This window comes from Meleagris gallopavo, chromosome 11, assembly GCF_000146605.3.
Source record: "Meleagris gallopavo isolate NT-WF06-2002-E0010 breed Aviagen turkey brand Nicholas breeding stock chromosome 11, Turkey_5.1, whole genome shotgun sequence".
Lineage (NCBI taxonomy): Eukaryota > Metazoa > Chordata > Aves > Galliformes > Phasianidae > Meleagris > Meleagris gallopavo.
The window spans coordinates 13,388,038-13,404,525 of record NC_015021.2 but is presented as its reverse complement, the minus strand read 5'-3'; the positions used below and the strand labels follow the sequence as shown (position 1 = coordinate 13,404,525).

Here is a 16,488-nt window from a genome sequence, read left to right as displayed (position 1 = left end):
CACTGCTGGCTTATCAAAGCACTGTAGTCAAGATTATTAGTAGAGAGTAAAGCAATTTTGAAACGGGAGGCCTCAGAAATCTTGAAAAGTAATCTTGGAAAGTGTTTTCACCTGTTGTATGCCTTGTGGCTTCACCCACTCCTGTAAAATAAGCAGAATGGGACTGGGGTAGATCTTGATGGGAGCAGGAGTGCATTGCTGGCTAAAACTCATCCTGGGAGTCAGTGGTTGAAGAGCAGTGCCAGCAGACCTTGTGCTCTGGGTAAGAATATGCATCTTGGAGAAGATTTAAACCACTATTTTTGTTAATTAAAGATCCCTTTATGGCTTTTAAAGGAGGGGACTCAGGGGTGCAATGTCCTATTCAGCTCACAACTTGATGGGGCCATAAACCCTTCTGCAGTTCTACCTTGGTGCACTTACAGCTTGTGGCAAGCTGCCTGCAGGCTCCTTCAGCAGTTAGTGAAGTGAATTAAGAGTCTAGTTTGTAGGCTTAAAGCAGAAGGTAGGTTAAACAAGGCTTACCGCCATGCTTTGTGTCATTCTAGTCAGTGGTTTGGTACAAGAGGCTGTGATCAGCAGCGCTATCTCCTGTGATGCATTTTGGGATGAGTGACTGCGGGTGAAAGGGGTGTTGTTTGAGCATCCCTTAATAAAAGGAGCAATTTGAACAATGCAAACTCCTGCTCTCTTGTGATTAGCTTTAGGCAATCAGGGGTTATTTTACTGGAGAGGAGGGTTTGCTGATGTGAGAGAAAACAATTAGCTGGAGAAGTGAAATTCATGAGTAGATGGATCTTGCCCAGGCTTCAGTTGTTATTTTCTAGTGGAATAATTTGCTTTATTTGGTGGGCTCTTCAGTAGACAGAGGCTACTCTGCTCTGTTAAAGGCTGTTTGTTAAGGAAAGTGGCACTGGGTTTATATTTTAATACATGATGATAAGGGAAGGAAACAGCTTGGTTTGCACATGGGGAGTGTTGAAGGGGTATCAACTCTTACTTCCATGAAAGTAAGAGTTAACCAGGGAACTTCTCATTTAGTATAGGGAAACGTGCCTTTTTGGCTGTCAGGTAAAATCTGCTGTAGCTCTTGTGACCTGGGACTGCCCAGCTGTGGACAGGAGCACTGTGGCATGGAGCAACATCATTGCTCTGAGGCTTTTTGAAGGAGAGGCAGTCTCTTTTATGACAACTTTTTGGTGAATTTGATTCCTGTGGAAGTAGCAGTGATGTGATATAGCCGTTTGTTGTCACTACCTAGGGACTTAATTCCTAATAAGTGTTAAGTCTAAATGCAGTCAGTGGCAGAGCAGCTGGGGGCCTTCACCTTAGGGGCTCACTGTATTGATGTTCTGCTCCAAAGCTTGTTGTGTCAGTGATGCTCAGCTTATATAGCAGCTTCAGGGCAGGTCTGCTGGTCTGGGTTTCAATATGGCACTCCTGAAAGTACCTTACAAGACTGAAAGCCTAAAAGGAGTAATTTCTAGTACTTTGTGGGATAACTGCTGTTCTCAGAGGACTTGATTACTTATGTTCAGTGTGGGCATGCTGCCATGTTGGTGAGAGCACTATTAGCTATAGTGCTTGGGTATTTAAAGGGTTTTTTTTAATCTTAATCACAGGAAAAAATGCGTGAGGAACTGAAGTGATGCTGAAGCTTTCTACACTGAGAGTAGTGAGGCACTGGCACAGGTTGCCTGGAGAGGTGGTGGTGCCCCATCCCTGGAGACAGCCAGGGTCAGGCTGGATGGGGCTCCGAGCAGCTGATGGAGCTGTGGGTGTCCCTGTTCAGTGCAGGGAGTTGAACCAGGTGGCCTTGAAGGGGCCCTTCCAACTTACACAATTCCATGATGTTTTTGACATGTGCTTATCTGTGGCTCTGGAGGCTGAAGCCACTTGATTTCTCTTAGCTTGGGAAAACTATCTGCTCTTTTTGAAGAATGTGCAGTTTGTGAGCAGCCCAAGTGAGGAAATCCCTGCTTTTTGCAGCCCCGAGTCATTCTGAAAGCATGAGATGCCTTGTAAAGTCAATATAAAGAGCTGGATTCCCCCTCTAGCAGCAGTCAATAATAGATGCTTCAGGAATAAGTAGATTCCTGATTTCTGAGGAATAAGTAGAGGAAAAGAACAGCTGTAGTGTGATCTTCCCTCTCAGACACTTTTTATGAATTTTTGCTGCTTAATAAATCGGGCTTTTCCATATATCTTGTTCTGACTGTTGTCTTAAACAGCACCAAAACAAACGTTAGTCTGATTCTCTGTGGAATCCAGTTATAGTCCTGTCTGCTGTCACAGCTGCTCCTCGGGCAGGGGCTGCTGCTCTTCCCTTGTGTTGTGCTCGAAGGACTCTTCTATGAAAATGTGGGGTGCCCTCATCCTCGTGGGAGGAAAAGCAGTCACCTGACTGATGGTTGAATTAAAAGTTGAACCGAGATCTCAAGTGCAAATATATTTGAGAAATTCCCCCGTGCATCCCTGCAGCCGTTGAGTATTTTGACCCGGGCGTAAGAACTGCTGTGTTTGAATTTAGCAATGGGGCAGTGGGATGAGAATGTGCAGCTGTGGAAGGCGCGAGTGCTCCAGCTTCGTCACCACTCCTCTTGGGCCCACCTATTTCTGTGAGGCTTGTGGGAGCTTAAGGGGATAAAAATGGCCGAGGTAATTAGCAGATCCGGCATCGAGCAGCTGGGGTGGCTCAGAAATTACTGTGGTTGTGAAAGGTGGTTGAGAAGCAGGCATGTCCTGATGTGATAGCCATAACTGAGCTCCTTGATTAAAAGGAAAAGTAGTTATCTTGTTTTTTAGTATGGTTTAGTTCAAGACTTGAGCTGCAGATGTAGATGGAGTCACCTAATCGCTTTAGGTTGTGCAGTGCAGAGAGGGGAGTTGTGCACCATTTAGGTACCCTATACCTGCTGCACAAAATTCCCTGCTCTTTGTGAGAAGTTCCAGGAGCAAAACGGAGAGGTTTCTACTTTCTCTGGGATTCCTTATGATGCATCATTCCAATAGACACTGAGATGTATTTAACTTATTTAGAAGAGTAGTTGAATTCTCTGCTGTCTAAATACAGCATCTGCAGCAGTGTGGAATGTGTGTTGTACAGCTGTGAATGTTACAGGCATTCAGTGTGTCTCCTTTTTCACACAATAGCTTCTATTTATGGGTTTTCATCAAGTTGGAATCTTGCATTCAACATATCTTTGTGTGTTTTCTCTTTTCTTTCTTTTTTTCTGCTTTTCTTTCGTAAGGTTCGTAGAAACTCCGAGCCACTTCTCCTGGAAGGAGAGTTACTACCGCTCAGCCATGTCCCAGAGCTCGCAGCCCAGGGAGTTCCTCAGCCCAGAGGTGATCCAGCATATCTGGGACTTCCTGGAACAGTAAGTTGCCCTTCAGTGGGACCTATGGAAGAAGGTGTTTAGGAGCAAGACACCCCTGCAGTTTTGTTGTCTGGGGTGGTGTTGGGATTTCAGTTTTCTGTACCTCCAGGTCCAGGGCTGCTCAGGGACTGCTGCTAGCATGGAGGGTGGTGGAGTGGGTTCTCACTGGGAACTGCTTAATTGATCCTGAGACTGGTTTAATGGTGGCACCCAAGTCCTGGGGAACACCCTGACACACAGGGAGTTGAGGGGAATGGGATTTGGCCCATTTTAACTACACTGCTTTGTTCCTTGTAGGCCAATATGCTCGGTTCAGCCAATTGATTTGAACTTCATTGATGACCCATCTGAAAATGGCCCTACAAACAAGATAGAGATCAGCATGGATTGTGTCCGTCTGCAGGATACGGAGCTGACTGACCCAATGTGGGTGAGTAGCGAGAAGGATGTCTTTAACCCTAGAGGAACATGATTCTTTGCAGAAGCCATTCCTGCTGCATTGCTCTGAGATTCTTTTCCCCTTCCTGGTAGTTCTGTGGCTGCCCTCTGTGTTTGAGGAAGTTCTCACTTTCTGTTGTCTTCTGCCCATGGAAGCTGTTTGGGAGTGTGGCTCTACCAGGTGACTGTGGTGGTGACAAGCTGTGATACCGGTGCTTGTGGCTAGCTGTGATGCTGAGAGAGTCCTTTTTTGTCTTTGGGGCTGCGATAGGGAACAGGTTCGCTCTTCACCAGCTCCTCCTCTCCTGCTAAAACAAGGGCAGCGAAGGGATGAGGCAGGTAAACATGTGGAAGAGCCGTCTCTTCTGCTTGTCCAGATACATAGCTGTCCCTGCTCTCTCCTTGCTTAGGACTTGGTTTTGTGGCCTGAATATTAAAATAATTCTGAGTGCTAAAGCTTGAGAATGTTCTTAACTGGCTTGAAGACCAGATATGAATGAAAACTTGCTTTCAGATCATGGTTGTTTTGTTTTTTTTTTCTCCCCATGTTTTTCCACATTCTTAGCTGTGGGTGTCTTGCCAGTATCCTTTCAGACTGGAATGTGTATCAAACCCTGGTGTGTGCCTTTGGCACAGAGTGGCCAGTTCCTTCTTACCAATAGCTCTGGTGAAGAAGCCAGGTGCTGCTCTTGCAGGCTGGAGCAGGTGGTGTGTCAGGAGTCTGAGCTATTTGTTAACACTTTCCTGGGCCTTACATACTTCAGGGCAAAAATCCTATGTGCTTTGGAGTCAGTTGCTTTCTAAATGTTCTTGTTCCTCTGTACTTTTGTCCTGAGAAACTACAGTTTAATTTCCTAGCTAATCAACAAATGTCTTTTGTGTTCAGCCATGGTACGTTTGCAGCACCGGTGTTGGTCAGACCAAAACCCAGAGGTTTGCATCTACAGGTGGGTGCAGATCTCCTAGGTCACATGGACTGCACTTCTGGGTACCAGAAGGTTTGACCTCTTTCTGCCTGCCTGATGTGACTGCTGAAACAGGACAGGGTAGTGTGTTCCACTTTCCTTGTGGAACTGTAAAGGGTGAGAAGGCCATTTTTAGGTTGGGTGTCTGTGTAGCTAATGTGAAGCAGCTACTCCAGCCATTTGACAGACAGCTAATTTGTCTGGTTATCTCTTGATTTGGGGTGGGCTCAGAGGGGCAGCACTGAGTGTGCAAGCCTGCAATGAGAGTCTGAAAGGATACTTCTCAAATTTCCTTGTTGCCCTACTAAAGCTCCAGTAAAATGGCATTTCTCTCTTCAGCTTGTTCAAGAGACTTTCTGTGTTTAAGAGGGGATATCTGCTTTTCAAATTGGGCTGGTAGTGCTCTATTTGAACTAATTATGCCCCCATGTATAACAATCCCTGGTACTTTAAAGTGGCTTTGCACCTTCCATGTCTACACCTGGACTTGCTGTGTTGAGTACTAGCAAAGCCTTTATATCTCTGGCTCCTCTGAGTTGTCAGCAGTGCACAGCAGCAGCTGCCAGGCTGTCTTGGAGCTGTTGTTTAAAGTCTCCCTCTCCTGTCTGTGGTGCAGTGAAACATCAGTGGAAAATCCCTTCTTGTCCTCTCTGACCACTGTTGGAGTCAGTTCTGGGGCTGGGAAAGCAGGGCAGGCAGCTTTAGCTGTAAAATTATTTCTTGCTTATGATGCCAGCCTTCCAGGAGGCATCTCTGAAGAGGCCAAGATGCATGGTAACATCTTTAAGTGTTTTTCACCCCAGTGATCAGCCAGAGGGGGGAATGGGGAAATTCCATCCTATCCCTGCCTTTACTGTTAAGCAATAGCTCAGACACTGCTTGAGTCTGGGTGTCCCCATGTTCATTAATAAATGTTCCAGTTTGCCTTCACTGGAAGACAGAATCTTTGCTTAGTTGAGTGCTGCACAAAAGCCTTCACAAAGCGAAATATGCATTGCAAACCTGTGCAAACAGCCTGTCTTTTAAAAGGAGGAAAGCTCTTTTTACTCCCCTTAGCACCACCACCACCTCCCTATAAATTTGCAAACATCCCTGACAGGTGACAACTCCCCCTTGCAGAGAAGTCTGTGTTTGCTTTGCTGTTTCTGGGGCTTGCAGCTTGCACTGGCAGAGAATGTGTAGCCTCAGGCAAGGTGTTTGCTGTTTGTCGGCTTTAATCTGAAATACCTTACAACCCTCTTCCCCTCCAGCTTCTCTTTTCCTTTGGATAGCTTCGGGGCAAGAGCTCCCCTTGCACCTGTCTCTCTGTAACCTCAGCCATGTCACTCCTAGACACGAGGTGCTGCACGCAGCTGATTGCAGGCAAGGAGTCGAAGAGGGCAGATAAACACAAAGGAATGCAGCAGAAACAGAGGGGCCCTGAGAGATGAACAGTGAGATCAAGGCAGAGTGCTTTTCATTATTAAATTTGTCTCTAGAAAAGAGCGAGGCCAGCTTGTCTCTGCAATGTACCACCATGTGAGATTTAAAAAGATTCATAGTGAATGAGACTGGTTTACTCAAAGCAATTGTCCTTCTGAGGACTTTAAGGTGATCCCAATTGAGGTTTGAAATAAGCTTTGTGCTTTCATGCAACTTACGGCTGAAAAATGAAACTTCCACCCTTAAAAGATGATCATCCTTGGTCCTAAGAGTTTAGCTGGCAAGAGCTGTGATTTTATTTTGGTTTTGGTACAGCTGCCTACAAGCAATGGAACTGGTAGGGGAGAATGGCCATCAGTGTTCAGAACAGTTGCCCCAAGAAACTGTCCCACTAGTGGGCTGATAAATAAGCATGGCTGCTGAACAGCCACCAGTTGCATCCATTTCTTCTTAAGAGCAACTCTCTCTTGGGAGAGAGCTGATGGAGAAGGTGGTTACAAAGGAACCCCTTATGTCTGAGCTATGACCACATCTGTTGCTGATCTGTGACCTTGCAGTTCTCATGCTCTTTCTTTTTAAGGAAGAAATATTCTTCCTGCATTCTGTGGAAGAAAGGAGTGGGAGAAACTGGCAATTGGCATTACCTTGGGGTGAGATGAGCTGGGGGGGACAGGAAGATAATTTGTGGGTCTGGTGTGAAATTAAACAGTCAGCAGCCTTCCCCTTGTCTCGTGCCTTGTGACCAGCTCTTTCACAATGTCCTGTGCAGCTGGTTTCAGGATGCCTGTCTGTGAGGCTGCTGGCTGTGCCTCTTTCTCTCCCATAGCCTTAACCACAAGCAGGCTGGGAAGCCCCAGCAGAAATCTACCTTCCCATATAGCAGAGTAGAAAGGCTGGTGGTCCCTATAGGCACAGAGAGCATTTAGAATCTGCCATGGCCCTGGTGTGGCATGGAGCTGCAGGCACTCAAAAAGGTAAGTGGTATGTGCATCCTATGAGCCTCTGAGTTGCTCCCTGATCTCCTTCATGGCCTAGAATGGAGCTTGTGACTGTGGGGCCTGTGGTGGGGTGATGGCCGGCTCCCTGTGTTGCAGAGGGATGGTGCCTCTAAGGTGTCTCCTATGGTGCTGGAAGCCAGATGATGTATGAAAAACAGATTTCTTCTGACTGATGGAACTCCCTGGAGCTGTGGGGGAAGGGGTCTGAGGGCTCCTCAAGGAATGAGTGTGTGGCAGGGCAGTAACCCCTCCACTGCCCTGGAGCCCTCTTGACGTTCCTTGACCCCTCAGAAGCCTTTTAAGTCAGCAGTGTTAAGGGATGCTAGCTAGAGCCAAGCAAAGCTACTCTGGGCTAACAACTTTAGCAGGAGGCTTCCTGAAAAAGTGTGATCTGTGGGGCTTGCAGAGCCTGGAGATCTCCTGTTGTCCTGCCCCGTCCCAGCAGCATGTGGAGGGGTATAGGGACCCTGAGGGCCCTCACTGATGGGAGCAGGCGTGCTGTCCTGAGTGATGGAGCAGCTTGGCCCCCCTCCCCCAGGTACATACCTTCCTTTCGTGCCCCTGAGCAAGCCGTCCTCCTCAGCCCCTTGTCTAACCAGTTCAGTGGAATGCTTTTTTTGCAGACAGTTGCTTTGGTCAGAGTTTTCTTAACCTGTATCTATCTGTCCCTCCCTGCAAAAGGGGGAGAGAATTCCTTGCTTTTATTTTCATGTCCTTCCTCACCTGCTGTCATGGGTGTCTGCTTTGCCTTGGTTAGGCACCGCTGTGCTCCCACTGCAGGACTGGTGATGTGTGCACTTCAGTCAAGGAGGTGTTTGGGGTTTGAGTCTGCAGCTCAGGCACTGGGTGTTCCAGGCCTGGTGAGTTTAGAAGTTTTGGAAGTGCAAAGTGTGCTTTAAGTTCTGTAACCTTGCTGCCCAGGCCTAGATGGAGGAAAAAATGGGCTGTGGGAGAGGCAGGATGCAGCCTGTGTAGGGCACAGATGTGTCAGTGCTCTCAGCCTCGGTCCTCACACTGCAGATCTGTGTTGGTATTTGATGGGGAGCAGGAGACCTTTTTCTAGTTACCTTCAACCTGCTGTAGGCTTTTGGAGGAGCCACCCTAATCAGCTTGTGCAGGGCAGCTGGAGAGCAATGGGGTTGAGGTCCTTGGGTAGCTGGTGGTTCTCTATGGCATACTCTTAACTTCTACCATTGTATGAAATAGCTCAGTAATTTATATTTGGTGGCCATACGCTAAATTCCTGGCTACTTAAGAGCCTATCAACTGATTAGGATAGATCAGGATCTGTTTGTTATGAGCAAGAATGCACTAGACAGACAAACAAAATTGACCCTATGTCCAGAAGAATTTATAGTGTCTGTTGCATCCTATCTAGTGCTTTAATATTAATGGGCAGGCTCTGATCTCTGTTAGTTTAATTGCTTACTTTAAAGTGTTTTGCTGGGTCAGAAAAAGTGAGCTCTGCTACTTGGAAGGTAATAATTGAGGAAGAGAATGGAAGGTAATGACAGGATGGTGAGACTGAAATGAGGAGGATGTCTCTGTGCTTCAACAGCAGGCAGGGAGCAGGCACGGTATGGCTGCGTGGTGCAGGAAGTTTGTCTGTGCAGCACTCTGTGCAGAGGCTGGCAGCATGTCATGTGTACTTCCCAGGGTTCTGGCAGGTGCTGCAGCCCTGAATTTTGTTGGGAAATGGTTTTGCACCTGGTTGATAAGGCTGATCTGATAAGTAGATGAAGCAAAGTGTGTTGTGTGGCTATCTGTTTCCATACCTAAGTGTTCCCAGGTTGACCATAGAAGGGAAAGGACGACTTTTGTACAGCACAGATTCATGATTAAAGCTTTTATTACAGTCTGGTTTGTGCTTGAGAGAGTTTGAGGTCTGCCAAGTTTCTCTTCTGTGTGGGTATTTATTTGTTCCATAGCTGTGCGAAGAAAGCTGAGATTATGCAGAGGCATTTCCATAATGAGCAAATGCATTATGCTGTTGGAAGTTTCCCTCTAGCACATCTCGTTTGCAGTTGAACTCCCAGACTCTCCTAATTTAGATTTGGTTTTGTGACACTGCTGAATACTTAATCTTGTGCAGCATGGGGTTCATCCAGATAGTGTGGTTGTCACACTGAAGGTGGTAGATCTAAACCCAGAACTGACCAATTCATTCAGATAATGGATGCATCTAGAGAATGCACCCGTGCATTCAATTTGAGCAAAACGAGGCCTGTGGTGACTTCTCTTATTGTTTGTGTTGTAGTGCTCTGAAATATTCCCATTTCTTTGCAGTAATTTTTTAATGGCTCCCTTACCTGCACTGCTTTGCTCTGGTTCTGGCTGCATTTCTTTTTGTAGGAATGCAACCAGTTAATGAGCATGGTGACGCTAAGCATATCTTTTTTTAATGCCGCTTCCCTCAGTTCTTCATGGTATTGGAGAAAACAAGCTGAGTGGTGCCTGCTCTGATACAGACCATTTTGGAAGCGTATTTACAATTCCTTTAAATATTTCTACACTCTACATTGCTTTGCATTCAGTTTGGGAGGGAATAAACTCATTTTAAGTTAAAAAGCACAAGCCTGCTCTGCTGGGAATGAGTCATGCGAGGCGGGGTGCTCTGCAGCGTGCCATAGTGTAAGGGGCTGCAGTGGCTCCTCAGCAGGGCTGGTTTTAAATCCCCAGCTCCCCTCGCAGGCAGCGGTTGAAGTGGAAGAGTGTTGCAACTGCAAATCCTGTCAGCTGTCTACGTGCAAATACCACGGAATAAAAGAAGCAGTCGCTTCAGAAGATGTCTTTCCTGAGCAGCTAGGCCTGCCTCCAAATGTTTCCATGGTGCTGCACGTGCGCCTTGCGTAGGTATGGAGCAGTGACGTGCTACTGCTTACTTTACATCTTTAAAAGCTCTGCAGAAATGCTTAATTAAAAAGGATCTTGATCTTGGAACAACAGACCGCAGGCGCTTCTTGCCTCCAGAGCAAGCTTAAGTTTATGCTATCATGCTGGGAACTTTGCAGCACAAGTCTCTATCTAGTTGATAGGATCCCCCCTTTTTTTAAGCTATAAATGTATTTCCAGGTTTATTTATTATTTTGATTGTGTTAGAGCCAGAAGCAGCCAATCACTTGGGCAGCTGTGGACAGCTGGCATTCCATCAATCCATGGAAAGCAGCTGAATACCAACAGAGGTGGAGTGACCACTCCCACATTTCATGTTCATCTGAACTGGGTTGTTTTTTTTTCCATCAAATGAATGGAAGGAGGAAAATAAGGCACTTCTACCTTGCTACCTGAAAAGAGGGTGGTGAATTGAGCTGTTCACCTCCAGCCAAATGAAGACCTTGCAGAACTTTGTGGAACCCCTTCTTGTGAGGTGGGATGGATGGATGGAAGGAAGGCACATTACAGTCCTATTGTGAAGCTGCAGCACTGCCCGTGCCAATTTGGCACTGTGCGTGGGCTGGAGGTTCATGGGATGCTCTTTCAGAGCATCGTTTCCCTTCCCAAAGTGACTGTGCGTTATGGGGTGTAATTTCTGGTTTTAAAGACTTCTCTTGCATTAATTAGGATTCCTGCTTTGAAGGAAGCCTGGTGCATCCAGTGTTTTCCTATGTGTTGCTTTGTGGTTCTACAGATTCTTCCTGCAGTTCTGTTAATGACTATTACTTTTCCTCCACTACTCTGTGATGAGACTTGCGAGCGAGGTAATGCTTTCCTCCGAGCACCTCCGTGCTGCTTCTCACCTCAGTGTCATTGATTTGATAGCATTTAAATTAATGAGTGAATTGTCAGGCAGTCACGGAAAATTAAATCAGTGTCTGTGAAGCATAGATTAAGGAGTGCCTTTTGGCCTGGGTTAAGTTCACTCACAGCTGAACAGGCTCTTTGCTAATCAGCATCTGAATTTGCAGAGGTTAATGAAAGATCAAAGGAGTTTTTGGTAATGAATGTAACTGTCATTTCTAAAACATGAATTTGTCTCCAGTCTGTTTAAACAGAAGGGAAAGGTAACTCCAGACTACCCTTCTTTCTCTAGACACAGCTGGGCAAGGTGGACCTCTCTGTAGTTTCCAGGCTGGATTAAACAAGTCTGAAACGAGAGTAATGATAATTCTTCTGGGGAGCCTTGCTGGCCAGATATCTATGGCCATTCACTATAAGTGTTCATATACCAGTGGCAGATGTGGGGTATGAGAGTATGCAGGGGGTACTTGGGCACAGATTGAGACACTAAAATTGAATTCTTCTGCATGGGAAACATAAGGAACAAGCAGCTCCCTGGCTGGGAGGGCTGCAGCAGTGCTCGTGTGTCCTTCAACAGGAGCTAAGAGCTGATTAGCCCAAATGTGGAGTGATAAACTCCTATGGCCAGCATTGGTGGCTGATGCTGGCCATCGGTGGCTGCAGCGCCTGGGCTTAAGCAGAGGGTTTGCAGACCAATTTCAAATTATTGTAGCCTGATGACTCCTTAAACATTAGGTTATTGTACAAGGGATGGGGGAGAAAACTGGCAAGGTGTTGGGACTGGCTGTAAAGAACTGCTGTGGTTTGTGTTTGTTAACAGTTGTGCATTTCCTGTGTGTGATCTGTAGTTTATACAAGATAAGGGAAGAACAACACTTTCCCTTCAGCTGTTTGAGCAAGAACAAACATGATCTGTCAACAGTTGCTTCTCTCCTAACTAAAAACAAAAACTCCCTAATCTGTCACTATCTCCTGTTTTGTTTTTTTTTCCCTGTCCCCAGCCAGAGTGCTCTGTCCCATGCCGAGATGCAGGTTTGTGCTGCACCCACATCTTCTTCCAGTTGGATGAATGGGGTTGGTTTTGCTGCTTGAGACTTAAATATCTGTCTGTAACTTCATTTAATTTTCTTGAGTAACTTAATTTTTGCATAATTTTCTTTGATGAGAAAGGGAATGCACAAAGGTTGAGCAAAAATGCAGCTTGAACACTGATTGCTGTCACTCAGGCAAGTATTACTGATGGCAGAGACTTGAACATGGAGCCATGATCAGATTATCAAATGTCTGCTAACCCTTAGTTTTGTACCTACCAGTGAACAAATGTCAGTTCTGGCCAGTGGGTTTGCAGGCTCATCAGCTGCCCTAGAAATGTTTCTTTCTGCAGGAGGTTGTTAACTTTCATTCCTGAGCATTTTTAGCAAAAAGCAACTCGTCTTCAAAGAGTTTTTAAGGTACCAAAATGTGAGGAAAAAACTGGAGAATCAGCATTAAAACAGAAAGCTTTTTGATTAATAAATTATCTTGCTTGATTTCCACCTTGCATTGTACTCCAGCTTTGGGAGGCAAGTCTGCTTGGTGGGAATATCTTCTATCCATAGGAGCAGGAGACAGGATTGGGGAAGTTGGATTGTGCAGCTGGTAGAGGAAGATGTGGAGACCTTGCATCATCTTGGCTGGAAACTGAATCTTTCCAGAGGAGTGGCTTTGCTGCTTTATTAAATGGAGCTCGGCAGCCCAGAGGCAGAGTCCCTGGGGGCTGCGTGTGTCCTTCCTAAACCAATATTGCACCGCGGTTGTGAGGAGAACTGGTTTTGTTTCACAATTCCTTTCCACCTTCCCTCTCCCTGCTCCCCTCACATAGCGTTATCTCTTGATGTGATGTCATTAACTCTCTAATTAGCCCTGAGGGTGTTCTGGAGAGATAACGAGGCTATAGGAGCTCAAATAAGCAGCGTGCGCAGATGTTTACCCAGGGTCGGAGGGCAGACCTGTTGTGACAGCCAATTGCCTTGGGGAGGGCACGCTCCTTTGGGAAGGGAGAAGCTGATCTGTGCTTCAGGCAGACCAGGAGCAGGGCTCCTCTCCTGCCCGAGGCAAGTCAGTGTCTTTTCCCTGCATTGCAAAATGGGGAAAAATGCAGTTGGAAGTCTTTGGAATAGAGGATTCTGGAATAGTGAGTGTGATCAGGGTATGCCTGTAGCTCGATGGCTGTGGATGAGGCCATGTCCACTTGCTCTGATTGATGGTGGGCAGGATCAGCAACATCTCTTGGGGTTTTTTCTTCTGTATTTTGTTTGCCATAACACTTCTTAAAGGGGAAAGTCCCTGTTTCAGTACGCAGTTTTTTTCCTTCCTCACCTCTTCTCTTGGTTTGAGCAATGAAGACCAGCTGATACCTCTGCGCTGGTATTTGGGAAGGAAGGGTGATTTCTGTTTTTTGCCTGCTGTTATGGTTTGTCACGTGTGTGTGTGTGTCCCCATAAAGTCTTCACTGGAAAAGCTCCCAAAGCTAATTGGCAGAAGCTCAGTTTTGAGCATTCAGCAATTATTCAGATTAAAGGGGGGGAAACACATTCTATTTTTTCCTCCTCCTCCTGTTATCTCAGTCTTAATTTGTAAACATTTCTGAGCTGAGTGGATGTCACAGTCGTGGTGACGCGGTTGATCCAGCTGCTATTTTTACAACAGAGCGGAGAGGTCTGAGCAGAGTTATTCCCTTTGATGTGCAAGAAATTCTGCATGAGCCACCTAATAAGCAGGCAGGTTTGTGTATCCCCCCTCCTCTCCAAGAACTTACTCAATCTCCAGTTAATGCTACAATTAAAGACTTGTGGCAATGGTATTTTAAATTGTCATTATTTAGTACGGTTACCTTGCATTCAGGAAGGCTTATTGATGACTTGCTCATGGTACCAGGCAGAGATGCTGGCATGGACCAGGTAAGAGCATGCAGAAAGTAAATTGCATTTAAAAACAAAAACAAAAAACCCAAAATCTTGATGATTTGACTTGGCTGATGCCTCATTCTGGAAACCTAGGGGTCTCGTTTTTGCCTTACTTTACTTTTCAGCACACCAGCGGGAGCTGCAAAGCATTGCCAGAGGCTTTCTGGAGCAACGGAGTCAGATCTGGGAGGGTTGCACTCAAAACTTTCAGATCTAACTGGCAATGATTATTTTTGGCTTCCTAGAGTATTGGAGGTAACTTTTAAATAAAGGCAAGAGAGATTTCCCTTCCCAAGGCTGAGCTGCTTTGCTTGTCTCAGTTCAGTGAGCTAAGCAAAGCTTGAGCAGCAGGCTTTGCAAAACCCAATGCTCTGGATTGATTTCTTTATTTTCTAATTTCTTTTTGTAGGAGAGGAAGGATTGAGGGAAGCTCATTGGACTAAGAGAATAAAGTTAAACCTTATTGCAATGTGAGTAGAAATAATATATCTTAGCACGCAGAATGAAGGTCTTTGTCTCAGATGGTTTGCTTTCTTTGATTAAGGTGATTGGTGCAATAAGTTACAACCTCTATCTACAAGGATTGTCTTGCTTATGACTTTAGGCCATCACAGTCACAGCAGAACTGAGTGTGTTTTCCTTGGAGACCTGTCCAAAGGCTCAGATAAATGAATCCCATTGCTGGGAAGTGAGTGTGCAGTTTGAAGGAGGGTCCTTCTAGCTTTGTGACGTTCGTTTAGCAGTGTACAGTTTAGAGATTTAAGATTGCCTCTGACAGAATCTATGAGATGCTGCCTCACCATTGTTGGCTTGTTTTTTGATCTTTAACATACAAGGAGTTTTTCTTTCTTTGTTTTTTATTTTGAGGGGGTTGCTGTCTCTTGAGTGCAGCCTGAGAGCTCTGGTGGGTGCTGTTACCTCCAGCCACCTATGCTAGAGTGACAGTGACCTCCTTTGTGGCACCTGGGGATGACTGATCTGCAGAAGGCCACTTGTCCAGGATCTACTTCAAGGTGATTGTACAGGCTGATGCTTCTGAACCACAGAGCTAGGTCAGGGTTGTGTGTACAGAGGGCAGGGATTTGTGCTGACATGTCAATTTATTCATGCTATATGCATTTCTCCTCGTGTTTGACATGCAGATCTCCTTGGATAAACTTCCACACGTCTCTATGTAGTTCATCTGGGTGTTGCTTCACCCACAACCACCTCCAGCCACCTGTGGGACAGAAGATAGCAGATACTTAACACAACACTGCTGTGTTAATGACTTGGAACAGGAGGAAAAGGAGGTTCTTCTGAGTTTCATAGCACAACTAGCAAATGAGATTTTTTGCAGTGGCTTGCTGAAGTTGGGAGATGTGTGTATGTCTTCTTCTGTGCTTCCCCTTCATAGCTTTTGAACTCACACATCAGTATCAAAACTTACATCCTGACAATATTTAGGAGTCAGAATGGCCTGTCATTCAAGCCAGTCCACTTCCTTACTGCTAGACAGCTGTAACTCCAAGGTGACTTGCAGCTTTACGTCCAGCTCTGCAGACTTTGCAGTGGTGCTGTGAAGTGACCTGTCTGGCTAACGGTGCTGTGGCTGCTCCCTGCAAACCTCGCCTATATCTTCAGATTAGCACATGTGGTTTTCTGGCCTTGTACCCATCTCAGGTGAGATCACGTAAACGCACTGAGAACAGCCTGTAGTGCTGGGAAAGGTGAACAGAAGAAGAAAGGAAGGGGCTGCAGCAGTCTCTTGAGTTGTCCCTGTGATGTTGGAAACCTGCTCTGTGCTCAGCAGGCTTTTGCTTGTGGTTCAGGAGCAGTGAGGACGTGTGGGACTCCAGCTGTGCTGGGTTTTTGATGCTGGGCAGGGTTTCATGCTAATCCCTGTTCCTGGGGGCTTCTCCTTGTGCTGTGCTCTCCAAGAAAGAATGGGTAACATGCATGGTAAACGTTTGCAGTCTGTTGCTCAGGTGGCCAGCAGCCATTTGCCATGTCATACTAGCAGGGTTAGAGCTAAATGAGACAGATGCACCACTTTGCATGGTGAGGAGCTCCTGCACTATGGAGAAGGCACTGTAATCCTCTGCTGTATGGTGTTGGTTCCTTTCTGGCTGTGGTTTTGTCCCATTTTTATCAGAAGAAAAGAAGCTGGTGGAGTTCTCAGTGTCCTCTAATTCAGGGTGGCAGGAAGCCAGGGGTGGCTTCTTCTGTCCTGTGATGGTGCAGGCATCTGAGGTTCGCAGCAGTGCAGCCTGCTTACACTGATGTCCCCTCCTCGTGTGCCCGAAGGCGTTGGGGTTAAAGGGTGCCTGAAGGCAAAGGAGCTGTGACAGAGAGCAGAAGCAGCTCTCTGGCAGCAGGTATTGGTTGGGCTGGGGTTGCAGCTCTGCTAGGGACCTCACTTTCCTTCTCCCTACGCAGCTCCCATGGGTCACTTGCTCACTGAGGCTCAGTTTCATTGTGAACGGCTGCGGCAGTGCGGGGACTTAGCAATTAGCCGCTGGTCGGCTTCACGGCAGGTCCTCAAAGCCTGGAGCACCGTCGTTAGGCTGGGAGGGCAGGCGGCCGCTCTCTGATCTGGATGCTCGGTTTCCTCTCTCTCTCT

General features: G+C 46.4%; 1 protein-coding gene across 7 annotated transcripts in view; it reads left to right on the top strand.

Moving 5' to 3' along the window:
* The window catches only part of TP63 (tumor protein p63), a 103,738-nt gene that overhangs the window by 19,673 nt on the left and 67,577 nt on the right, over nucleotides 1–16,488 (top strand). For 5 of the 7 annotated variants that reach the window (XM_010716747.3, XM_010716745.3, XM_010716744.3 and 2 more), the window contains exons 2-3: nucleotides 3,252–3,380; nucleotides 3,678–3,810. In XM_010716747.3, the coding sequence (XP_010715049.1) occupies nucleotides 3,307–3,380; nucleotides 3,678–3,810 (207 nt within the window). In that variant the 5' untranslated portion in view covers nucleotides 3,252–3,306. Of the gene's footprint in view, nucleotides 1–175; nucleotides 263–3,251; nucleotides 3,381–3,677; nucleotides 3,811–7,027; nucleotides 7,180–16,488 lie in introns of those variants that run through there. The other 2 variants (XM_019619039.2, XM_010716749.3) reach the window with 2 other exon arrangements.